Here is a 24790-nt window from a genome sequence, read left to right on the forward strand (position 1 = left end):
CAGAGCTGGCGTGACCAACTATCACACAGGGGCACTGCTGAGTGTCCCTGGAGACACATGTCATGGGGAGTGTTTCCCCCACTGACAGCAGAGAGGGAGGCTGGGGTACCTTTAGGTTGATCCACTTCTCCAGCACCCTCTTCTCGTTGAACTGGCAGAGGAGGCCCGAGTAGGACACACAGAAGGTACTGCCTGTCATCTGGCCCCGGCCACAAGCCACACCACAGAAGACGTTGTTGTGCAGCTCACCCAGGATGCCTGAGCGCCCCACGAGGGGCACTGTGCCCGTCACCTGGAGGCAGAGCAGGGCACAGTGAGACACTGTCCACATGGCCTAGCCCCCAGCAAGGTCACGGGGGGCCTCTCATGACCAGTGGATACGACACAGCTAAACAGGAGAACTCTCAGAAACTCCTCCGAATGGAGAAGGGAAGAACAAAGAGAACACACACTTCCAGGCAGAGCGGCTAGAGGCGGCAGGCCAGGGATGAAGTCTGGCCCCGGGGTCCAGCAGGGGAGGTTACCCGGCAGGGCCTACCAGTCAGTCAGCACCCGGAGAGCAGGCCCAGAAGCAGAAGGCAGACCCCTGAGAGGCTAGACAGCCTCTGAGACCACTGCCCCCGAATCTCAGGTAGAACCAGGAGTCCCGACTGCCCCTGACAGTTCCTCCCCTGGGCCCGGATGAGGTGGCAGGGACAGCAACTCACCTTTGCTTCAGTGGAGACTTCCAAGAACCAGAACCTCACATGCCGGTTCCCAACAGTGACAAAATAGCTGCTGTCCTCTGAGAAGGAGAGGGCGATGACCCTGCACGATACCTTGTTGGAGGCCACCACGATGTCTTTCTGGAAGAATCGGTGCAGAGAAGTTCACGCCAGCACCCACCTCATCAGTCTCTTTGAGCCTTTGCCCTCAGCCCTGCGTCTCTCAACCCTCCCCTGCTCCAAGTCTGTTTTCCTTGGGCCCTCCTTTTTGGGGAAACCTACGTGTGACACTCTTATCATTCCCAACACAGAGGAGACTGAGGCCTGGAAAGGTTCCCACGTGAGAGTAAGTTCCAGAGCTCTCCTCAAGAGTCCAAGCCCTGCAGCTCACACGTGGTGTTGAGGACAGCCACAGCTGGAAGGTAAGGACAATACGACCCACGCTGCTGGATATCGGGCTCTTACTCTGGGCCCTGCTGAGCCCTTCACAGGATAACTCGTGGAATCCCCTCAGCAGTCCTACAAGGGAGGTGCTTCTCCCCACCACCCTGTCATGCTCAGAGGGGGCTGTCACATGCTCAAGGTCACACAACAGGTCATGAACAGAGGCAGGACTTGATACCCACTTCTCCCGACTCCAAGTCCTCCCCAAGCTGTTCCAAAGTCCAGGCTTCCAGAGCATATCAACTCACTGAATTCTCACAACTCAACAAAGCGGATACTATTATACCCATTTTACAGATGAGGAAACAGACTCACAGAGAGGTTAGGTCCCTTGCTCAAGTTCACAGCTGGTCAATATAAAAAGAATTATATGTTCCCTGGGTTGACAGCTTGTCACATGCCCTGCAACAGGTGCCTAGAACTGGGATTGGCATGTAGTAGATGCTCAATAAATATTTGCTGGTTAAACCCTTTACCAAGTTACCTCATTTAGTTCTCCCAATGCCCGAGACTCAGGGTGTTCTGGCAGCTGGCTGCCTGTCACACACCCACCAGTCAGCTCTTACCTTCCAGTCCCAGACGTTGAGTACCATGTCGTGCTGGTAGCCCATGGACACAATGTGCTTCATATTGGGGGAGAAGGCCACACAGGCCACACCGTACTTGTGGCCCAGCATCTCCGCCACCTGACTCTTCTCTTCCACGTCCCAGATGCGCACAGCGGGCCTGTGCCCGTTCTGGGGAAGATTGGGGCCATTTACTGCTGCTGGGTTCTGCACCCAGGTGGGGCTTGAGGGGCTTTCAGGGCTGAAGTTGGCATTGCCCCAGGGTGCACCCGGAAGCCACCTCCCCCATCTGTCACGGGGCTTTTCTAGCCCAGGAAGGAGCTATTCCAGGGATTCCTCAGGCCTCCTGGGAGCAGAAGGAATGGCCCCAAGGCCCCTCCCCACCCACTCAGTCATGATCACGACTCACCTCTCCCGTCACTATGTACTTTCCATCAGGGGAGAAGGCCAGGGCACTCAGAGACTTCCTGGGGGCAAGGAAAGGGGTTGATCACTGATTCCCCTGAGGATGGGGAGCCAGACCCCAGCCTGGCTGTGCTCACAGCACTCGGCCCACTCCTCACTCCCAAGAGGCCGGGATAGGTGAACGCCTGTGGCTCCCCGAGAGCCAAGGCTGCGTGCTTGCCCAGCACAGCACCCAGTGCGTTCCCTGATGCTGGAAGAAGCGGGGGCAGCGGCACAGGGAAATGGGGTTTTGTAAAAGCAAAGGCCCCTTCCTCCCCAAAACCCCAAACCCTGATGGGGTGGATGCTGTATGGAAACCCTCCTTCCCTCTCCCTCTGACAGGGTGGGCTCCCTAAGACCCCATCCACCCTGTAACCCTGAGAAATTCAGATGCAGGAAATGGTACAGATCTGGCCTAACTATGCAGGTGGTACTGATGGAGGACCCTGGCAAACATCACACTGAGACAGCCTGCAGCCTGTGCTCCACTGCTAAATGCTGAAGGTGTCCTGGAAAACCCGTAAACAACCAACACGTTTCTCTTCGACACTCCCAGCTAGCCTGCAAGAGCCCTGAATGACCAGTCTAGTTTGCATGTTTTGTGGCAGCAAGTTTCACTGTTCCCAGACTGTGTTGTTTTTTCTCTCCTCTCTCTCTTTTAATCCTGTTTTTACCTCTGTTCCTTAGCAGTCTAGCAATTGTCGACCTCGAATGAGTAAACTGCTGTGCAGATAACTAAGTCGAGGGCTCTGACTCACTGAAAATGTCATAGAACATTTATCATCATCAACTCAACCCTCTGCAGCTTCCCACTGCTCCTTAAGGTAACAGCCAAGGTGTGCTGCCTATCCAATACCCACTCGCCTCTCTTTCCCCACGAAGGGAAGCCCAGTTTTCATGGGGATGGCAACGGCCCCAGCTGGAGTGCATCTCCTCACCTCTCCTGCAGCCACACAGGCACAGCTATATGATGCAGTCTGGCCAATGAGAGGTAAGCTGAAGTGTTGTGTGGGACTTCCAGAAAAGCTTCTCAAAGGGAACTCTTGGCCCTGCTCCCCACTTACTCCCACATGACAACCAGAATTTCACCTTGGGCCATGAGGTGATCTTAAGCCTCCCAATAAGCATGGTGAACAGAAAGACAGGAGTGGGGTCCCTGATGCTGGCAGAGACACCAGCCCCCTAAGTGCCTACTTCCCGGTTTTGTATGTGCAGGAAGAGCATGTCCTTGCGTTTTAAGCCATGCCTGTTGGGGGTGGGGAAGAGGGCGGGTCTGTCATCTGCAGCTGCCCTAGCCTGGCCCTCTGCCAAATGGGCACCGCTACACTGATTCCTCATGCACACTCCGTGCAGTCAAGACCCTTCCTAGCCAGTTTTGAGATGAGGAGACCTCAACACAAGGAAGTCGTGCCAAGGTTACCTAACCAGACAGGGCACATGAGAATTCCCCAGGGAGCTTTTGAAAACTATCACAGCCATGCTAAAACTAGTGAGTAAAAGTTTGGTAAGGAACAGGGTAGTATCTGCATAGTTTCAGAGAAGCTCCCCTCAAGATACTCACTAATCACAAAGGGGAAAAGGGAGGCTTCCCAGTGGAGAAGCTTGGCAGACACCACCTTAATCAAGGGCTCAAGGTAATCACCACCAGCCACAGGAGAGAACGACATCACGCTGCTCCTGACAGAATGCGCTGAGCAGAACGCAGCATTCCTTCGGAGGTGTTCCTGCAGAACCTAACTCTATCTATGAGGAAACAGCACACAAACGCAAACGCTGGGACATTCTACAAAACACCTGGCCTGCAATCCTCAAAGGTGTCAAGGTCATGAAAGTCAAGAAAAGATGGAGGAAACCTCTTTAGATTGAAGGGAGACTGAAGAGACAACTGAAGGCAATGCGTGATTCTGGACAATCCTTTCTGCTGTAAAGGACATTCTTGGGACAAATGGTGAAGGCTGAATGAGGAGCAGATGGTAGTGATGTACCAATTTTAATTTCCTGATTTTGCTCAATCTTTTGTGGTTTTGAAAGGTCATACTTTTTTTTTTTTGCAGTAAATTCACACTTAAGTATTTAGAGGTACAGAGGTATCAGGTATGCAACTTACTTTCAGATGGTTCGGAAAAAAATTACTATGTATATAGACAGAGAATCAGAGAATGATACTTTTTTTTTTTTTTTGGGCCGCAGAGTGCAACTTGCGAGATCTTAGTTCCCCAACAGGGATCGAAGCTGGGCCCTCGGCAGTGAAAGGACGGAGTCCTAACCACTGGACTGCCAGGGAATTCCCATAGACAGAGAATGATAAAGCAAATGTGGTAAAATGCTGGCATTTGCGAAATATGGGTGAAAGGTGTACAGGTGCTCTTTGTACTATTCTTGTAGGTCTGAAATTATTTCAATATAAAAAGTTTAAAAATCGGCAGTGCTTAGGTCTTACTCCAGACTAACTGATTCAGCCTTCTCTGGGGGTGAAGCCTGGGATCAGGTGACTCTGAAATGCAGCCACAATGAAAACCTCCACTCTGGCCACACTGCCTCCTAAGACAGACCCATCTGTGACTGAGAGTGGACACTTCTATGCTATCTGCTTCGGATCAAGGTTACCTACTCTACCGCCTACAGGACTCAGGGAGGCAACAGGGAGGATGAAAAGAATTGGGCAAGGGGCATTCTGACAAATGCCACCAAGCTCCAGCCCATCCCTGCCATAGGAGAATGTGGGCCCCACAGATCTGAATCTCTCACATTTCTAAAACGAGAGGGCATCTGGATTTTTGTGTAGAAAACTTTAAATGTTGTCAAGTAAGTCCGATATTTAAAACATACTGTCAGACAAGTCTGTGGGCCTCTAGTTTGTGATTATTGACAAGAAGTATTTCACCTGAGATCACATAGTGAATAAACACTTAAGTCTGGATTGGAACCCATCTCTGCCCTCACCACCAGTGACAGAACCCACAGTCAGAGTCAAGGGTCCAAGAAGCCCCTTCTGAGAGGGAATCTGTATCTACCAAACCGTATCTTAGGGACCTTGCCTTAGGGATCGTAAGGGAAGAAGAAAACCCACAACTTATCCGTCCACCTGGAGAGCCAGGCCAAAGGAGCTAAGCTTGAGCTATTTGTGCAGTATTTGTGGAATAAAAAGTTGCAGTGAGGTGCCTCCCAAAGGTCACAACCCGGTTGGGACCAAAGTCCCAGGATGACACAGTGTTCAATCAGCCCCAAGGCAGACCCCGGGCATCATCTTGGGCCTGCTCAAAGCCAAGGGCCTTCCTCAATAAACTGGCAGCTGGAGGGATCTTCCTAAAACCCAAATCACACTCATTCATTCAGGAAACGATAAGTGTTATCAACGTGCTAGACACTGACCCAAGGTATAGGGACACAGAAATTAACTAAGAGAAAGTCCCTGCCCTCAAAGAGCTCACACTGTGAAAAGAGACAGTAAATATCATCGCTGAGGAAATTAGACAGCATATCAAAAAGGAGTGCATTTTGTGGAAAAAAGTAAAGTAAGGAAGGGAGATAGAGTGTACTGGAGGGCTGGGGTGCGTGAAGTATATCCTTAGCCTGCAAATGCCCTCTAGTGGCTTTTCTTTGCAATCAGCATGAGAGCCAACCCCTCCCCAAGGCCCCTGTGATGTGGCTTCTGCTGGTTCCAGCCTCATCTCCCCCCTCACCCACGGAACCCTGACTGCTCCTCAAACATCCTGAGATCCTTAACCACTGCAGGGCCTTTGCTCTTGCTGTCCCCTCTGCCTGGAATGCTCTCCCCACACCTTCACATGGGTCACCCCCTCACTTTCTTCAGCTCTCAGCCTCAGGGAGGCTCTGATACGACTCTGACGAGAGTCCTTTGTCTGCGAACCTGCCCTAACACATCCCTGTCATTTCCTCCATAGCAACAGTCATGGTCTCATGGTCGGCTAGGAATTGCCAACTAGTTTAGTCTGTCCCTCCCCCCACCACCCAAGCTGCCAGCTCTACAAGAGCAGATTCTCGTCTCTTTTGTTAACTTCCATGTCCCCAACACCTGGAACAGTACCTAGCACTGAGCAGACCCTTGGTGAATGTCACTGAACCACCAGGTGAATGAATGAGTCACCCACCCACAAACACTTCCAGGCAGTGTGGGGAAGGAGGGATGTGCCAGGACCCTGGTCCCACCCCTACCCCATGCCCGGGTCCCAGCTTACCTGGCTGTATTAAAAATGTGCTGCTGCTTGTTCTCCTTGGGGTTCAAAATCACCACCACACAGCTGGGGAGAAAGAGGAAAATGTGCCCAAACTAAGGGGAGTATTGGGGTCCAGGGATGATTCTATTCCCAACACAAGAGCCCACAGATAAACAAGGCTCTTTCTGAACAGATTCGTCTCTCTTCAGTCTCTTCCTCCCCCATTATCTATGCTGAGAATTCTGGGCACTTAACATTATTATTATTGTTATTATTTTAAACATTTATTTATTTATGGCTGCGTTGGGTCTTCATTGCTGCACGCAGGCTTTCTCTAGTTGCAGCGAGCGGGGGCTACTCTTCATTGCAGTGCGTGGACTTCTCATTGCGATGGCTTCTCTTGCTGTGAAGCGTGGGCTCTAGCCACACGGGCTTCAGTAGTTGTGGCACGCAGGCTCAGTAGTTGTGGCACATGGGCCTAGTTGCTCCGCGGCATGTGGGATCTTCCCGGACCAGGGATCGAACCCGTGTCCCCTGCATTTGCAGGCGGATTCTTAACCACTGTGCCACCAGGGAAGTCCCAACATTATTATTAATATTAGTATAATCTTAAATAGAAGCCAACACTTCCTCTGTGGTAACTGTTAGGCTCGGGGCTAATAAAGACATACTGTGCACAATCTCTTTAAATCCTCACAACCGCCAGATGAGGTCAGGAATCTTTGTCACTTTTCATAGATGATGAAACTAAAGCGCTTTACAGAGAGGGAAGTCCTTTACCCAGGACTCCCCAGCAAGTCAGGGACAGAGTGGGGAACTGAATCCACACCTGTCAGATTCAAGAGCCCAACCCTGTCCTCCATTCTGGCTGCTTCCCAGAGACTCAGTAGCAGATACTGTTCATCAGGAATTACTATGGCCCTGCTCTGCCCTGCCCTGTGGGGGTGAGGGGTCCCTTCGGTGCCTAGAAGAGTGCCAGGCTAGACCAGTATTTGTGGAATAAACAGCTGCAAATGTCCTTCAGTCCTCTCAACTAACTGCCCAAGAGGAGGGTATCACTAGTTCTGTTTTACAGAAGCAGAGGCTTGGAGAAGGGCACACACAGTGGAGCTGGGACACAAATCCAGATTGCCTGACACCAACCATGGCTTGGATCTTAACCACCTACCTTTCCCAGAATCACTGCCACCTCCTGCCTGCAGTCACAATAAGGCTTTCTTAGCACTCACGCATGCCAGGTACTGTTCTATACACAGAAGGGCCCATGGAATCCTTCCCACAGCCCTCAGAGGTAGGCAGCATTATCTGCATTCTACAGACGGAAAAGGCGAGGCCCAGAGAGATTCACTGAAGACTTCAGGCTCTGAACTCAGGATCAGTGATCAGAGGCCGAGGCCCACCGACTCACTCACCCTGCCAGGTAGGCCACATGGCCTGTGCTGGGGTCACAGGTTAGGCCATTGCTGTTCTGGGCTGTGATGCCAAGCACCTTCTCAAGTGATACCTGCAGGGAAAAGGCCCAAATTAGAAGCAGCTGCCCCAGCAGGCCCCACGTGGCACAGTCACCTCAGCCACCCATTCAATCCCTGTCACCCCAACACATTCACTGAGCGTCTAGCGTCATCTACCAGCAGCTAAAGCTTGTCCTCCTCAAATGCTGCTTTGATAAATACAGTGCTAGGTGAAGGGCACAGAATGGTGAGGAAGATAGACAAAAAAAATCCCTGTCCTCCTGGAGCTCACATTCTGGGGGTGATGGGATGGTGGACATAGAAAATGAACAGAACAAATATGTTAAATAGATGTCAGGTGACGATGGGAGCATTAGAGAAAAATTAAGCAAGGAAGGAGACTGAGAGTACAGAGGAAGGGGAGAAGGCCTCACTGAGAAGGTGAATAAGACTCTAAGTATTCTATATGGATGAAAGACTTGACAGCCCACAACACCGCGAAGAAGGTGCTATTATCACCACTATTTTACAGATGAGGACAGAGGCCCAAGGTCCCACCCCTGTGGAGTGGAAAGGTTGGGATACAAACCCAGGTAGTCTCTGGCTTCAAAGCCAGCACTTTGTGCGGCACTTTGCTTACAGCAGTGAACAAAAGTGGACACTGTCCGTTCCCTCAATAAATTCACAGTCTAGAGGTTCAACGAGTAAAGAAACAAGTGAACTTGAACAATCGCATTTAAAATCTTAAAATTCTCTAAGCAAGATAAGTCAAATGAGCCAGTCCCCATCATGGCTGATTAAACAATTCAGAGTATGAACTAACAAACTGTGGTATTTTCATATTCTGAAGAGACTAGTTTCTAATTATTATAAAGTAAAACATTCTCAAGCAAGGTGGTGGGCCTCAGAAATGAAAGGCAAATAGAAGATAGTAATAACTAATATTTATTGAGCATCTAACCAGGAGACAGGCACTGTTTAAATACCTATAACTGTATTAACTTATTTAATGCTCACAATAACCCTGTGATGTGGTCACTATCATCATCATCATCATCTCCACCTTACAGATGAGGAAACAGAGGCCCATGAGGGTAATCCATCTGGAAGGAGCAGTGCCAGGACTAACCCAGGCAACCAGGCAATGGCAGTCACGTTTTCTTAATCTGTTAATCAGCATTACTGGGCATTAGCATAGCTGGTAATTTTTAGACTAGGTCTTTTGCAAGCTGGATGGACCCTACACCACCAAACAAGAAAAATAAATGACACCAATCACCCAAAATGTTGAATACACAATCACAGCAGTAACTAACACCAAGAGAGTACTTACAATGTGCCAGCTGTTGTTCTAAGCACTTAAGATATGTGAGCTTACTTAATCCTCACCAGTACCCTATAAGGGAACACTTATATTATTATCCTCATTTTACAGATGAGGAAACTGAGGCACAGAAAAGATCAGGAAAGGAAGAACAGAACTAAGGTTAAAGCCCAGGAAGTCTGGGTTCAGAGGCGGTGCCCTTAACCACCTTGTTATACTGCGTCTCTGAAATTACTATTGCTATTCCTCTCCTTTATTCACTTTAGAGCCCACAAGGCACTTTCAGGAACATATAAGATAAGGGCTATGAAGTACAGGGTTCTGGGTGAGAGACTTAGGTGGGTGTCTGCTTTAGGCTGGGGTTCAAGAAGGCCTTTCAGGGTAGGGATATTCAGGCTGAGACTCGAGGGATAGGAAACAGCCAGGTAGACTGCAGCAAAAAGCCCAGAGAGAGGACTCACCACACACAAAGGCTAAGAGGCGGAAAAGAGATTGGAGCCTCAGGAAAACAGAAAGCAGGCCACTGTGACTGAACCTTCATGAGAGGGAGGCCAAGGGAAGTATGGCGAGAGAAGTGGGCAGGGGCCACTTGCCTAGGCACCTTGCACCCAGGAGTGGGTGATATAATCAGAGTGTAGAAGAAAGCCACGGAGGAGGAACAAGATCCACAGCAGCTACCACGTACTGACCCTCTACCTGGACTTTGTGCCAAGTTGGTCATATTCACAATCTTGTCGCATCTCCCTGCAACGCCATGGTTATTGTTATCTCCATTTTATAAAAACAGACTTTGCAGCTCGGGGAGTTGGAAAACAACTTTTTAAATTGCTGCTGTGCTACTGGAATTTCTTCTACCTACTCTAAAATCTTTGTTTCTGTGTCTCAGGATTTAAGGAACTGTTCTATACGCCGTCTCCCTACCTCCGGCAGAGCTGCTGAGATTTTACAAATATTACTCACATACTGTCCATAATTTAGGGTGGCAATATGGACTAAGAATCCCACCTTGGTAAAGGAGAAGGAAAGAGAAGGCAGGGGATGAAGGAAGGCAGGCTAGAGCTGAGGAAGAGTTGGAACAAGTAGGACACGGAACTGAACCCTGGTAGAGACCCTAAAGACCAAGAGGAGGGTGAGGTCAACAAAAGTGGAAGAGCCCAGAGATACGTCTAAAGGTAACTAAAGGGATAAACAGAACTAGGAGGTGATTAGCAAACCTAAAATGCGCTCCAAGGTACAGGGCCAGGGAGGAACCCCGGCAACGCTCCAAGGGCTAAGGGTGGGGCCAGGGTTTGAGAAGTGGGAGTAGGAACGACGGGCACTACCCGAGAGAGGAACAGACAGGGCAGTGGGATGAGCCTTGGCTAAGGGGGCGGGGTTTAGAGGACTAGTCGGGTCAGAGAGCAGCTAGAGGGTGTACCAACCGGGGGCTGAGAGGCGGGGCCAAAGATCTAAGGGCGGGACCAAGGGAGACCCAGGGGAACCTGGAACTGAGATGGGCAAGGTAAGCAGCTCCTCACCCGGTTCTGCACCGTGTCCTCTGGCGCCGCCGAGAATCTCGTCCGCCGCCGGAGGCAGAGCGGTGGAACGGGGGGCGGGGAGGACTGGGCCCTCCGTGCCGGAACTCCCACCATGATGGATGGCAACTTCTCGACTGCATCGTTCCGCGCGTAGCCTCCGGGCCCCAAGGCCGCCATCGTCGCTCCGGAGCTCGGCGACCGTTACCCTCCTCAACCGCCACCGAACAGCGAACGGCCGCGGGAAAGCCGGCGCCGCCGCCCATTGGACGCGGCCGGCTGCCGGTCTGGCCAATCTCAGGGTTGCCAGGCGGCGCTTTTGACCAATGAGAGCTAAGAGGCGGAGCGGAGTGTCTGGCAGGGTGGAGCCACGGCTCCTCAGCTTGATGCTTAATCGAGCGTTGTGGAGTTTGTTTTTGATCCCGTCTGTGTTTTCATCATTCACTAAATATCAGGTTTTAACTTTTACGAGGCTAATGCCAAAGCCTCCTCGCCTCGCTTTTTGCTGCTCCCCACCCCCACCCATGGGCGAATATGCGCGCAGTGGCAGTCGCCCGGATGTAAGCGTAGGGTGGAGCCGAAAAAAGACTGAAGAGTTGGCGCAGACTCAGAAACGCCTTGACGCCATCTCTCCCCCATCATGTGAGGGAGGCTAAGAGCCGGCTTTGCGCAGACATTCTCGCTTTTCTCCATTTGCCACGTGATGAGGGCGTAGCTGTGGTAACGCGGCCCGGCGCGCAGTACGCGGGCACGTGACGAGGCCCTAGGGGCCCTTACGTTAGGCACGCTGCAAGCGCGCGGGCTGGGCGGGGTTCGGCGGCGCCCGGTGAGGACCAAAGTGCGTCTGCAGGCCGGGCAAAACCCAGTTGGGTTGGACAGCCATGCCCAAGTACTGCCGGGCTCCGAACTGCTCCAACAATGCGGGCCAACTGGGCGCGGACAACCGCCCGGTGAGCTTCTACAAGTGAGCGCAAGCGAGGGGCGGGGCTTGCAGGGAGGCGGGGCCCTGTGGGGGCGGGCCCGAGGATAAATGCAGCAGTGCGGGGGACCTAGTCCAGCTTGGGGGTGTCTGGAAGCAGGGTTAGCAGGCTGAAGAGACCGTATTCCCAGTGTTTCACTAACAGTAAACACCGCACATGTAAAGGTGCAGATGTGTGAAACAGCAGGGGTAGACGATTAACTGCAGGTAGTGAACGGGGCGAGCGGAGGAATGGGAGGGCTGTGTAGACAGAAGTGAGGTTGGTCCAGGCTCAGAAAGAGCCTACAATTTCCCACTCGCCATCCCCATGGATTTGAGGCATCTCAAACTCAAAACATCCGAAACCAAGCTCCTGATTTTGTCTCTCCTAAAACCTCCCGTAGCCTTTCTTATCCTAGTTAATAGCTTTGCATCCTTACCGTCTTTCAGGCTAGAAACCCTTAGAGTCATCTTTACTTCTTCTCTTTTCTCACACTTGAGAAAGTAAAAATTAGCTTGAACTGTAAAACAAAAAAAAACCCAATAACAACAAAAGACCTGCTTTCTTATTTATTTGGCTGGAATGACAGACACGGGAAAAGCTAGCTGAAGAGTTAATAGGAGAAAAATTTTCTATATTTTTCTCAGGGATGTGCTGCAGATGTAAAGTGACAAAACTCCCTTTCTTTTGAGTGACTGCTGCTTTCTTACTTGGAAGCTTTGTTCTGTAAAATCGTAGGCCATCACAAACTGCTGTTTGAAATTACATCAGTAAGAATGAAACATCTTACTTAAGGTTTGGAGAAGTTGAGTCACTTTGACACAGAGAAGCAACCTTGATTTACAATCCAGGTGCAGAGCTTCAGGTAAGGGGTTTCTGGACACAGTATTCCACATCTATCCAAACTTTATTGCTTCCAAGGAGACAGACCCTGGGCCCACTTTGTAATCCAGGTCTGATATTGATCCCTTTACACACATTTCTGCTTTGCTTTGAGCCTATCCAAACACTGTTTCACTTACCTTTCACCTAAATTTCACCCATTCACCAAACCCAAATCATAATTATTTTCCTCTGTTTGATGAAACTCCCCACAGTATCTCTGGTGTACAGTCCCCTTATTACCGTGGTAAATAAACCTGACTTCCCTAGACTACAGGTTTGTCCCTGGTGGCCTTAGTCTAAGTGGGCCAGGACACATTCCGCATCCAGTCCATTAGCAAATCCTGCTGGCTATCCCTTTAAAGTCTATCAAGAATTTACCACTTCTAACCCCCTTCCTTGCCCTCACCCTGGTGTTGGCCACTGTCACCTCCCAACTGCATGACTGCACTATTTTAGTAGTCTCTCCATTTGTCAACCTGCTCCCACAGTCTGATCAGGGCTCAGATCCCCTCCCCAGCTCCCACCTGACTCTGTAAAGACAAGAAGATGAGGCTGGAGCAGGCAGAGAACAGGCCTACAGAGCCCTACAGGAGCTGGATCCCCACTCTCTGTCTGACCTCATCTCCTCCCTCCTGCCCCTTACTTTGCTCCAGTGTCACTGGCTTATTCCATGTTCCTCTAGCATGCCAGGCACATTGTTGCCCCAGGGCCTTCCCCTGTTCTGAACAGCCTGTGCTGTTCCCTCTGCTTGGAAAGATCTTCCCTTTATGACCACCACTCTGTAAAATGATAACCGTCTCCCAGTACATACATATTCTCCCTATTCGCCTCCTGCTTTATTTTTCCCTTTAACATTTACCACTTTCTGGCATACCACATATTTGATATATTCATTTATTGGCTCCTCCACTAGAATGTCAGCTCCATGAAGGCAGGGATTTTTTTCTGTCTCATACCCTGTTGTGTCCCCACCATCTAGAACAGTGCCTGGCACATAGTGGGTGCTCAGTAAATATTTGTTGGATGAATTCGATGAATGCATTTCAGATGGGCTCCTCAGGAAACTCAGAATGCCATGTCCCAGCTATCCCTTGAGGGACCCTGGTTCAGGGTAGGAGGAGGGCAGAGGAGTCTTTGAACCTAAATCAGTATGTCCAGACTTGCTTTTTAAAATATATCACTCTGACATCGTTTATTAAGTCAGCAACTCCGAGTGTCTCCTGTAGTAAGTAAGCTCCTGCTGGACACAAAGGACCCTGACAGATCTTGTTCCTGCCCTGACGGAGCTCATGGATAGGTGCGGGGTCAATCATTGAAGAACTGAGGACACAACTTGATCCTTTCTTTTCTTCAGCACCACTGCCCCCAATCTAGTCCATTAATCCATCCTTTGACTCTACCCTCCAAAACAGTCCCATCCTGCAGCAATCACAACAAAAGCCCTAACTCCTTGGCAATACAGCTATAAATGCAAAGGGAAGAATCCTCACTAAACTATCAGGAAATAAGGAAAGAAAGAAAACCCACCACATTCCTAGTCTGACCACTTCTGATCACCTCTGCTGTCACAGCGTAGCCCAGGCTGCCATTATTTCTTTCTTGCTTTTTTTAATATTTCTTTCTTTCTTTCTTTCTTCTTTCTTTCTTTCTTTATTTTGGCTGTGCTGGGTCTTAGTTGCGGCATGCGGGATATTTAGTTGTGGCATGTGGGATCTTTAGTTGTGGCACGTGGACTTCTTAGTTGCAGCATGTGGACTTCCTAATTGTGGCATGCGAACTCTTAGTTGTGGCATGCATGTGGGATCTAGTTCCCTGACCAGGGATCGAACCCGGGCCCCCTGTATTGGGAGTGCAGAGTCTTACCCGTTGGACCACCAGGGAAGTCCCCATCATTTCTTAATGAGACTCTGTGATAGATGCTTGCTGGTCTCCCTACTTCTACGCTTGCTTCGCTTAACAGCGATAACAATAATAACTTGCTTAAAGAGCACTTACTGTATACCAGGTACTGTTCTAAGTGCTTCACACATAATAATAAGGAGAACAGTGAGAACTGTGCATAGCAGCCAGGCGACCGTATAAAAATCAGTTCATGTCTATGTTGTTTAAATCCCACCAATGGCTGCCAGGCTGTTCCTCACACAGGCTGACCCATTCCCACCTCAAGGCCCATCCCTGAGTCACTCTTGAAGAAGCCATTTAGCTAAGAGTTTGGTGAGGAGCAGTCTCCAAAAGAGATTCAAGAGAGGGCATGGATGCTAGGAAGGAACAAGGTGAAACACTGAGGGAAGTGGCTGCTAGGAAGTAACTCAAAATTCCTGCCTGGGTGCAAAAGGAAACATTCATTAGTTGTGATTTAGGCCCTTTCAGGAACAAATGACAGTCATCTCTCATGGCAGGGGGAGGTGTCTAACAGGTAGGAATTGCATCTGTCTGGCAGTAACAAAGTCCTGAAATAATAGTGGCTTTACCAAATTATGGGGTCTATAGGAATCAGCGTGGTTAGGTTATGCTACAGTGACAAACTCACAGAATCTCAGTGGCTTACCACAACAAAGGTTTATTCCTCACTCACACTAATGTCCTTTTGTGGCCCTTCTCTACTGTATCTTAATTGGGGATTCAGGCTGAAGGAGCCTCCCCTACCTGGAATATTGGTGGTCTTGTGGGAGGGGGAAAAGAGAAAGTGGGGAGAATCACCCAATGGCTACTGGTAAATTGTATATTTAGAAGTGGCCCATATCACTTTTACTTCTTTGGCCACAGCAAGTCTATGGCAAGCGTCAGGTCAGTAGAGTGGAAATGTGTATCTTCGTGTGGGGACGGGCAGCAAATGTTTTGAACAATAATACAGTCTACCGCAAGGCTTATTTTTCTCTCACATGAAACAAGTACAGAGGTTGGCAGATGAGCACTGGTGTGGCAGTTCCACAATCATCAGGGATGAGGGTCCCATCTTTCATATCCATCCAGTGGCTGCCAAGTACCTCAGCCATCATGCCCAACCATTTCTGGAGGGAGAAAAGAGAAGGGACGAAGAGCAAAAGAGACACAACTCTAAACTAAGCTGGTCTGCTTTACAAAGCCTTCTCAGAAATCCCACCCAATGGTAGGTTCTTCATCATTGGTCACCCCCCCCCCAACTGCAAAGGAGCCTGGGAAGTGTAGTCTTTTGCTAGGCAGTTAACCACCCTGAAGACATTTTGAGTTATGTTAGTAAGGAAGAAAAGAAGAACTCCTAGCAGTGCTGTAGATAGAATGGCCAACAAGACTAAAATATTCTATAAAAAAAAGGAGGGGCTTCCCTGGTGGCGCAGTGGTTGAGAATCTGCCTGCCAATGCAGGGGACACGGGTTCGAGCCCTGGTCTGGGAAGATCCCACATGCCACGGAGCAACTAGGCCCGTGAGCCACAATTACTGAGCCTGCGCGTCTGGAGCCTGTGCTCCGCAACAAGGGAGGCCGCGATAATGAGAGGCCCGCGCACCGCAATGAAGAGTGGCCCCCACTTGCCGCAACTAGAGAAAGCCCTCGCACAGAAACGAAGACCCAACACAGCCAAAAAAAAAAAAAAAAAAAAAAAGGAGGACACTGGCTGTGCACTTAAGGTAGAATCTTAGAGAGGGACATTTCCTATCATAAATGTTGCCATCTAGAGGAACAAAAGAGAATAAAAACAAGACCAAATTAGGAAGAGGTTTTCTATGATATTACTTTCCTCCTTTGCCCCTTGAGCTGCTTCTGATTCCATTTGAGAACCCTCTCACATTTAAGGTACCATCCTAGATGTCTCACCCAACATGAAAGTATTGGCCAGAACTTAGTTACATGGCCCACCTACTGCAAAGGAACCTGGGAGACAGTCGTCTAACAGGGCACATTATGGCCTGAAAAAAGTTGGAGTTGGTTAATAAGGAAGAAGAAGAGAGTGGACGTGGAGTAATCAGTTGGCAGTCTCTGCCCAGGAGTAGGTGGGAAGTGCTGGTACAAGGGATTTCATGTTCGTGTCCAGGCAGAAGGAGGCTGGTGAGAACATTTGGATCTCAGACTGAGGCTGAAGGAACTGCAGCAGCCAGAGTTTCTGGCTCTGTGCCCTTGGGTTCTGCTCTTTGGATGCCACGCTCTCCTCTGAGTCAGCCCTTCTGTCCTCATTCACCAGCTATCCCCCGCTTCCCTCTCTGTCTGCCTTTTGCCTGAGAAGCCTTCCTTTGCTCCCCACCAACAACCTCTGTCCATCCCATCCACCTCCTCCCCACTGGTGGCCTCTTTACTTTCTTATGTGTCTTTCCCAGTGTTTCTTTATGCAAATGCAAGCAAGTCTGAACATATGTTCTTGTTTCCCCCTTTATTACTTTGTTAGTTTCCTATGACTGCTGTTACAAACTGCTGGTGGCTTAAAACAATAGGAATTATTCTCTCACAATCCAGATCGATTTTACTGGGCCCAAAATCAAGGTGTCAGCAGGGCTGCATTCCCCAGGAGGCTCTAGGAGAAAATCTGTTCCTTGCATCTTCCAGTTTCTGGTGTCCGCAGGCATTCCTTGGCTTTTGGCCACATCACTCCAATCTCTGCCTCTGTCGTCACATTGCGTCTCCTCTTTTATCTGTGGTAGTATGTTCTCCTGCTTCCCTCTTATAAGAATACTTGCAACTGCATTTAGGGCCAACCCGGATGATGTAGGATAATTTTCCCCATCTCAAGATCCTTAACTTAATCACATCTTTTGTCATGAAATGCAATATTCACAGGCTCCGGGGATTAGGACATGGATGTCTTTTGGGGGACCGTTATTCAGGCTGCCACAATGACTAAAAGCTGATATGCTCTATTTGGAACCTTGCTTTTTTCACATAATATATGCCTGACAATAGCATATCATTTCATACAGTGCCTTCAGCCTATTTTAGAGCTGTGTGGTATTCTTTTGTGTGCGTATGCCGGAGTTTATTTGTCCTGTCTCCTATGGATGGGATTGTCCCCCACTCTCTAACACTCCTTACTCTTCCTTTTTAACAAAGAGAGAGCAGGCCTTATAGCCCTCAGCAAGTAAAGATATCAGGTGTTTTTATGGTTAACTCCTATTTATGGAATTGATACTGGTTTTCCATTTTCAATTGTGGTTTAAGTTTCTCTTTTAGGTATCTTCGTTTAATAAGTTGGTCAATTTTAAGAAAAATATTAAGTAAATAATGTCACAGATATGGAAGACATTGTGAAGGTGGGATGTGGATGAATGACTGTATTAGTTATCTAATGCTCCATAACAAACTATCCCAACATTTAGCAGCTTAAAATAAACCTTTAATGTCTCACAGTTTCTGGCAGCTCCCATAGAACAAACTGGCCGGAACTTAACCATGTGGCCACCTCTAGCTGCAAATGAAGCTGGGAAATGAGGTCTTTATTGTGGACAGTCTTGAGCCCAGGTCTAAATAGAAAGTGTATTGCTATAAAAGAGGGCAAAAAGAGACGTTGGGGACAGTGGCACCAGTTAACGGGTGGCACTACTTCTAATGGACACAGAAGTAGTTGGGCGCCTGTAGAGGGTGCCTTATCAGATAACCCCTATCCACTCCCACTGGGAAAGCTTTTATTTAATTCATTAAAAAAAAACAACTTTAAAATTAAAAAAAATTTTAATTGTGGTAAAATACACATAACATAAAATCTCCCCTTAACCATTTTTAAATTCAGTAGTGTTAAGCATGTTCACATTGTTGAGCAACCAATCTCCAGAACTTCTTCTTTCTTTTTTTAAAAAATTTATTTATTTATTTTTGGCTGTATTGGGTCTTCGTTGCCGTGCGCGGGATTTCTCTAGCTGCGGTGAGTGGGGGCTACTCTTCGTTGCGGTGTGCGGGCCTCTCATTGCAGTGGCTTCTCTTGTTGCAGAGCACGGGCTCTAGGCACGTGGGCTTCAGTAGTTGTAGCACGCAGGCTCAGTAGGTGTGGCTCGTGGGCTCTAGAGTGCAGGCTCAGTAGCTGTGGCGCACGCGCTTAGTTGCTCCGTGGCATGTGGGATCTTCCCGGACCAGGGATCGAACCCATGTCCCCTGCATCTGTAGGCAGATTCTTAACCACTGCACCACCAGGGAAGTCCCTCCAGAACTTCTTCATCTTGCCAAACTGAAACTCTATGCCCATTGAACAAGAACTCCCAATTTCCCTCCCCCTCCCCCCTAGCCCCTGGCAACCACCATTCTACTTTCTGTTTCTCTGAATTTGACTACTTTAGATACCCCATATAAGTGGAATCATACAGTATTTGGGTTTTTTGTGACTGGTTTATTTCACTTACCGTAATGTACCCAAGATTCATGTTATAGTATGTGTCAGAATTTCTTTCCTTTTTAAGGCTGAATAATATTTCATTGTATGTATATACCACCTTTTGCTAATCCATTCATTTGTTGATGGACCCTTGGGTTTCTTCCCGCTTTTGGCCATTGTAAATAATGCTATTATGCACGTGAGTATGCGCATTGTAAATAATGCTATTATGCACGTGAGTATGCGCATATCTCTTCGAGACTCTGCTTTCAATTTTTAGGGGGTCTGTATCCAGAAGAGGGATTGTTGGGTCATATGGTAATTCGATTTTCAATTTTTTGAGGAACAGCCATACTATTCATAGAGACTGCTCCATTTTACATTCCCACCAACAGTGCACAGGGTTCCAGTTTCTGCTCATCCTTGCCAACACTTGTTATTTTGTGTTTGTTTGTTTGTTTTTGTATAGTAGTCATTCTAATGGTTATGAGGTGATATCTTGTGGGGTTTTTTTTTATAAATTTATTTATTTTATTTATTTATTTTTGGCTGTGTTGGGTCTTCGTTTCTGTGCGCAGGCTTTCTCTAGTTGCGGTGAGCGGGGACTACTCTTCATCGCGGTGCGCGGGCTTCTCATTGTCGTGGCCTCTCATTGTGGAGCACAGGCTCTACATGCGCAGGCTCAGTAGTTGTGGCCCACGGGCTTAGTTGCTCCGCGGCATGTGGGATCTTCCCAGACCAGGGCTCGAACCTGTGTCCTCTGCATTGGCAGGCAGATTCTTAACCACTGCGCCACCAGGGAAGCCCAATCTTGTGGTTTTGATTGGCATTTTCCTAATGATAAATGATGTTGAGCATCTTTTCATATGCTGGTTGGCCATTTGTATCTTCTTTGGAGAAATGTCTATTCAAGTCCTTTGCCCATTTTTTAGTCGGGTTATTTGTTGTTGTTGTTAAGTTGTTTAAAAACTTTTTAACATGTTTTCAAGCATACACAAAAAATAGAGTTGTTTAAATGAATCCTCATGTATCTATCACTCAGTTATACCAGTTGTCAACATTTTGCTAATGTTTTTCATCCACCTTCCTCCCATGTACATCTTTAATGCAGTATTTTAAAGTAAATTCCAGACATTAGGTCTTTTATCTATAAATACTTCAGAATATTTTTCCAACAGATGACTATTTTAGAAGGTTAAACCAATATAATTATCACACCTAGCAAAATTAACTTCTTACAATTATCTAATACCCAATTCATGTTCAGTTTCCCCCAGTTGTATTAAAATGTCTTTTTACAGAATGGTTTGTTGCAGAGAAAGTCCACATCTGCCTTTGGACTGATGTTTCTTAAATCTCTTTTAATCTATAATCCCACCCCTACCCCCATGAATATGGGATCTCCCACATTCTAGATTTGTCCGATTTTGTAAACTGCCTCCTGAGATTCATATGGAGGAACAGACTTGGGGGGAAGGGAGAGTGACAGTGGGCAAAGAGACCAGGGAGGAGACTGTTGCAAGAACCCAGCCAGGGGAGGCTGGAGGCTGGAGGCTGGATAGGAGGGTCAGTGGAGGTGGGAGAGGTGGGCTGATGCTGGGTGTTTAAAAGGTGGAGCCTGAAGAACTGGATGTGAGTAGGAGGTTGAGAGCCTGGTTGGGAGGCAGGGCCAGATTCTGGCCCAGGGGAGGCAGAGGTTTGGAGCTCAGGGACCTCTGGGTGTGCGTATCCTCAGGGAGGGGTGGGGTTGGACCTGATCTCGCTGACCCCGCCCCCCGGCAGGTTCCCCCTGAAGGATGGCCCCCGGCTGCAGGCCTGGCTGAGGCACATGGGGCGCGAGCACTGGGTGCCTAGCTGCCACCAGCACCTGTGCAGCGAGCACTTCGCCCCCTCTTGCTTCCAGTGGCGCTGGGGCGTGCGCTACCTGCGGCCGGATGCTGTGCCCTCCATCTTCTCCCGAGCGCCGCCCGCCAAGGTGAGCTCAGGAGAGTCCCATGGCTGGAGTCTGATCCCCCGCCCTCCCCTCTGAGGGAGGTCCCTCCTGCAGGCTGACTCTCAGCCCTCCACTCCTGAGGAATTTTCCCTTGGAGTCCGGCCCTGATGTCCTCCATCCCCCATCCCTTGCCTTGTCTTCCAGAGGCAGACGAATTCCCGAAGCACCGAGAAACCAGTCGTGCCTCCGCCTCCGCAGGAGGCCACGTCCCTGTCCCCTGGCCCAGCCGTCCCGGCCCCTGGCCCCGTACAGCTTGTGGTGCTGGGGCCAGCATCCGGGGGTCCCGAAGCCCCAGCCACAGTGTTCCTGACTCCCCTGCCGCTTCCGCCGGTTCCCACGGGGCCGCGCCCTGGAGTGTCGGCCCAGCACCCCCGGCCCGGGCTGGGCGCGGCGCTGGGAGCGCTGCAGCGGCGGGTGCGGAGGCTCCAGCGGCGCCACGAGCGGCACCAGGCGCGGCTGCGGGCTCTGGAACAGCTGGCGAAGCAGCTGCGCGTGGAGAGCCTGCTGGCGCCGGCGCACGGGGGCCGGCTGCGCGCGGTGAGTGCCCTGCCCGGCCCACACAGTTGGTGTGCTTTCGGCTAAACTAGAGTCCAGAGTTGAAAGTCAGAACGTTTCACCCGTGCTTCCAAATTTCTGGCTTGAAAAAAAATCAGTCTGGCAATGCCAAGCAACTATCGGTGGGAGCTGAGTAGTGGCTGCTCCATTTAATAATATTATAATATTTAAGCAGCCCTTACTCTCTTCTAGACACAGAGTTAATAACTTACTGAAAACTCACTATGACCTTGATATTGAAACTGCTCTTGTCCCCATTTTCCATATGAAAAAACTGAAGCACAGAGTGGTCCAGTAACTTGCCCAAAGCCAGGCAGTCAGTAAGTTGCAGAGCCAGGATTCAGACCCAGGTGTCTGGCCCCAGAGGAGGCCTGTGCTCTGTGGGAGAGCTCCCTGCCTGGCCCCTATAGAGCTTGAGTTTGCAACTCTATACTAGAGTCTCCCAGGCCCTATCTAAGGCCCTTTTGCCCCTATGTTTTACTGCTGAGTATTTTCTGGCATGGGGAGTGGAGGGGATCATGTCTTTTTTTTTTCGGCCACGCCACGCGGCTTGTGAGGTCTTAGTTCCCCGAGCAGGGATCGAATCCGTGCCCCCTGCAGTGGAAGCACAGAGTCCTAACCACTGCACCACCAAGGAATTCCCGAGGGGATCATGTCTTTAAAAATCAAAATTTGACCAGGCCTTTTTCCTGCTTAAAACCCCAGGGTCAAGCTTGAGGTCCCAGGACCCTTGTTCCTGCCTGGACAAGGGAGGTGGGAGGGGGTTTCAGAAAGCCCCTGAGGTACCTCTGTAGCTAAGGTGTCTCAACCTGACAGCCAGTGGGTTGGGCCTGGCCCACAGATATTATTCCTTTGGCCTCAGTAATGCTGTAAAATATTTTCTGGTCTTTCCTGAAGGCTCAGCAGATCTAGCAGCACTGGGTTCACATCCCCAGATAGTAGCAGTCAGCTAGAGCTGCAGTGGCTGTCCCCGGAGGCTTTATGTTTGAGACTGTGGCCTGAACCATGCTGGAGCACAAGAGGGACATACGGGGGGTTGGGGGGTGCAAGGACATAACTCAGACTCAGGCCTGGGGCTCTTCATGGAGCCTGCCAGGGCCTTTGGGCTGACAGTGTCTCTCTCTGCCTCCCCTGCCCCCATTCCATCCCTGCCTCTCAATCTCTTCCTCTTTCTCCCACATTCATCTTTGTCTTTCTGCCCCCTATGTCTCTGTCATCCCATCTATCTCCCCACTTCCCGTGTCTCTCTTCATCTGCATCTTTATCCCCCATATCCATGTCCCTGTCTCCCTGCCCCTACATTTCTCCCACCCCCCATATCTGTCTCTCCATGTCTCTCTTCCCCCACATCTGTCTCCTCACATCTCTCTCTGCCCATATCTCTCTCTGTCTCCTGACACCCCCCTCCCACCTCCACCTCCCTGTTCCTCACCATTTCTCCCACTGCCCCCACTTTTTCCTTCCCTCCTTCCCTCCCCTCACTCCCCTCACTCCCCTCATTCCCCTGTGTCCTCCATCTCTACTACTTCTTTGCCTGGGACGGCCCAGCTCCCTGGACCTGAGGAATCCCAAGCCTTCACCATCATCTGTGGAGGGCCTGACATAGCTGTGGTCCTTGCCCAAGGTCCTGCACCTCCTACCCTGAACGCCAAGCCTGAGCTCCTGGACACTCAGACTCCCAGTGCATAAGGACCAGGACAGATGATAGAAGACAGAGGAAGAGAGACGCATCAAATGTAGGCTTGGCCCAGCCCCATGACCCATGCCTGGGGCATAGCAGTGGCTCCCTCAAGGGCCTGGCTCCCACCACCTCCTCCTAGGGACCCCTTGAACCTTAGGGCTGACCTGGGCCCAAGACCCCTGTCAGCAGTGATTACCCTGGGAACCAGGTCCCGACCCCACCTTCAATCTTTGCGGTCAGTAAAACATCCTCAGAGCAGAGTAAGGGTTGTTTGTTTGGAGAGAGTTGTACCTGGTTCTGAAGAGCCCCTCATACCCTTTGCCAAGCCTGGTGCCAAGCTGGGGATACAGCAGTGAACACAGCTGACAAAAGTCCTGTCCTCGTGGTGCTCACTTTCTGCTTGAGCAGAAGATGAACTAGTAAACTAATAAACAGTATAATTTCAGGTTGTGATAAGTGTCAAAAAGACTGAATGAAAATGTAATGGGCTGGGTGGGAGGGAGGACTCTCTAAGGAGACAATGTTTGAGCAGACACCTGATGATGAGAAGGAGCTGGCCTGGAAGGCACGTGGACTGGATGTTCCAGGGAGAAGAACAGCCCCTGCACATGCCCTACCATCTAAGGTATAAGCCGGAGGAAGACAGTGTTGCTATGGCGAACACTGAAGCAGGGAAGGGAGTGAGTGTTTGTGTGTGAGGAGGGTGGGGGTGGGACGCAATGTTAGAGCAGAAAAGGTCTCATTGGAAAGGTACCAATAAGCGAAAGCCTAAAGGAGAGGAGTAAGGGAACCAGGTATCTGGGGAAAGAGCATTCCAGGCAGAAGGAAAGCCAGTGCAGAGGTCCTGGGGTGAGGAGGAACAAGGAGGCCAGGATGGTTAGAGTGGAGTGACCGAGGGGGAGAGTGAGAGGAGGTGAGATTGGAGAGATGACAGGGAAGTTCACACAGGGACTTGTGGGTTGTGGTTGAGACATTGGCTGTTACCTGCAGTGAGGTGCAGCAAGCAGATGCCTTTAGGAAGGTCCTGATGTGATAGGTGTTAATAGGTCCCTCTGGCATATTGGGGTGTTGGGGGGAGCTGCCATAGTCCAGGTGGGAGAGGATGAAGGATGGACCAGGATGAGGGCCTGGGACTGGGGTCAGGGATGAAATTCTGGAAATATCTTGAATGGAGCTACTGGGCCTGCACATTAGAAGGATGAGAGGTGGAAGGCAAAGTCAGCCAGCCTGTTCAGGCTGGGATGATTGTGGACAGTGCAGGCCACAGCCAGTCAGGTGTGACAGCCCAGCCAGGATGATGGAGCCAGGAAGGCCTCATCCCTGGGCTGGCTCCTGGAGGCCTTTCTGGGGGAGGAGTCCATTGGCGGCAGATCTATCCCCTAGACATTGCCAAAGCCATGTAGCACGGTGATTAAAAGCCCAGACTCTATAGCCCGGCCACTGGGATTCAAGTCTTAGCTCCATTACCTATTTGCTGTATGCCCTTGGGTAAATGGCTTAACTTCTCTGGGTAAGTGCTGTGTGAGCACTATGTGATAACGACAATGACAGTGATTATAGGAGTCTCCACAAAATCATCCCTCTGAGACATCCCTTGTCTAGGGCGGACATGGAGTAGAGGTCAGGTCTGATATGTCAGAGAGAGAAAACACCCACCACTACCACACATCGAGACCCCTGCCCAAACTGGTCTGGTTTGCAGTCCTTCGGAAAGGCACTATCACAGCGGGATGGGCAATAAGAGCTGTGCCCGTTTTCCCATCCCTCTCTTTTTGCCCTTGTCCCTGCTTCATCTCTCTCCTGTCTCCATGCTTCACATCCT

General features: G+C 49.9%; 2 protein-coding genes across 9 annotated transcripts in view; one reads left to right on the forward strand and one right to left on the reverse strand.

Moving 5' to 3' along the window:
* WDR62 (WD repeat domain 62) overlaps positions 1 to 10954 on the reverse strand; it is a 49879-nt gene extending 38925 nt beyond the window's left edge. For 2 of the 3 annotated variants that reach the window (XM_036832747.1, XM_036832745.1), the window contains exons 1-7: positions 10629 to 10953; positions 7749 to 7840; positions 6358 to 6420; positions 2124 to 2181; positions 1715 to 1885; positions 708 to 845; positions 110 to 292 (exon numbers count right to left, since the gene is read on the reverse strand). In XM_036832747.1, coding sequence (XP_036688642.1) covers positions 110 to 292; positions 708 to 845; positions 1715 to 1885; positions 2124 to 2181; positions 6358 to 6420; positions 7749 to 7840; positions 10629 to 10805 — 882 coding nt within the window. In that variant the 5' untranslated portion in view covers positions 10806 to 10953. Of the gene's footprint in view, positions 1 to 109; positions 293 to 707; positions 846 to 1714; positions 1886 to 2123; positions 2182 to 6357; positions 6421 to 7748; positions 7841 to 10628 lie in introns of all 3 variants that reach the window. The other variant, XM_036832746.1, reaches the window with a different exon arrangement.
* THAP8 (THAP domain containing 8) lies at positions 10571 to 24319 on the forward strand. Of its 6 annotated transcripts, none has more exons than XM_036832994.1 (4): positions 10571 to 10612; positions 20522 to 20714; positions 20877 to 21269; positions 22836 to 23429. In XM_036832994.1, the coding sequence occupies exons 2-4, from the start codon at positions 20568 to 20570 to the stop codon at positions 22974 to 22976; spliced, it is 681 nt and encodes a 226-aa protein (XP_036688889.1). In that variant the 5' UTR covers positions 10571 to 10612; positions 20522 to 20567; the 3' UTR covers positions 22977 to 23429. The 6 variants fall into 6 exon arrangements, with proteins under 6 accessions (XP_036688889.1, XP_036688886.1, XP_036688888.1 ...); XM_036832991.1 differs by lacking the exons at positions 10571 to 10612; positions 22836 to 23429 and adding exons at positions 11370 to 11589; positions 23501 to 24319; XM_036832993.1 differs by lacking the exon at positions 10571 to 10612 and adding an exon at positions 11371 to 11589 and having other exon boundaries at positions 22912 to 23429.
* Positions 24320 to 24790: the final 471 nt, after the last annotated feature.

Source organism: Balaenoptera musculus, chromosome 19 (genome assembly GCF_009873245.2).
Source record: "Balaenoptera musculus isolate JJ_BM4_2016_0621 chromosome 19, mBalMus1.pri.v3, whole genome shotgun sequence".
NCBI classification, from domain to species: domain Eukaryota; kingdom Metazoa; phylum Chordata; class Mammalia; order Artiodactyla; family Balaenopteridae; genus Balaenoptera; species Balaenoptera musculus.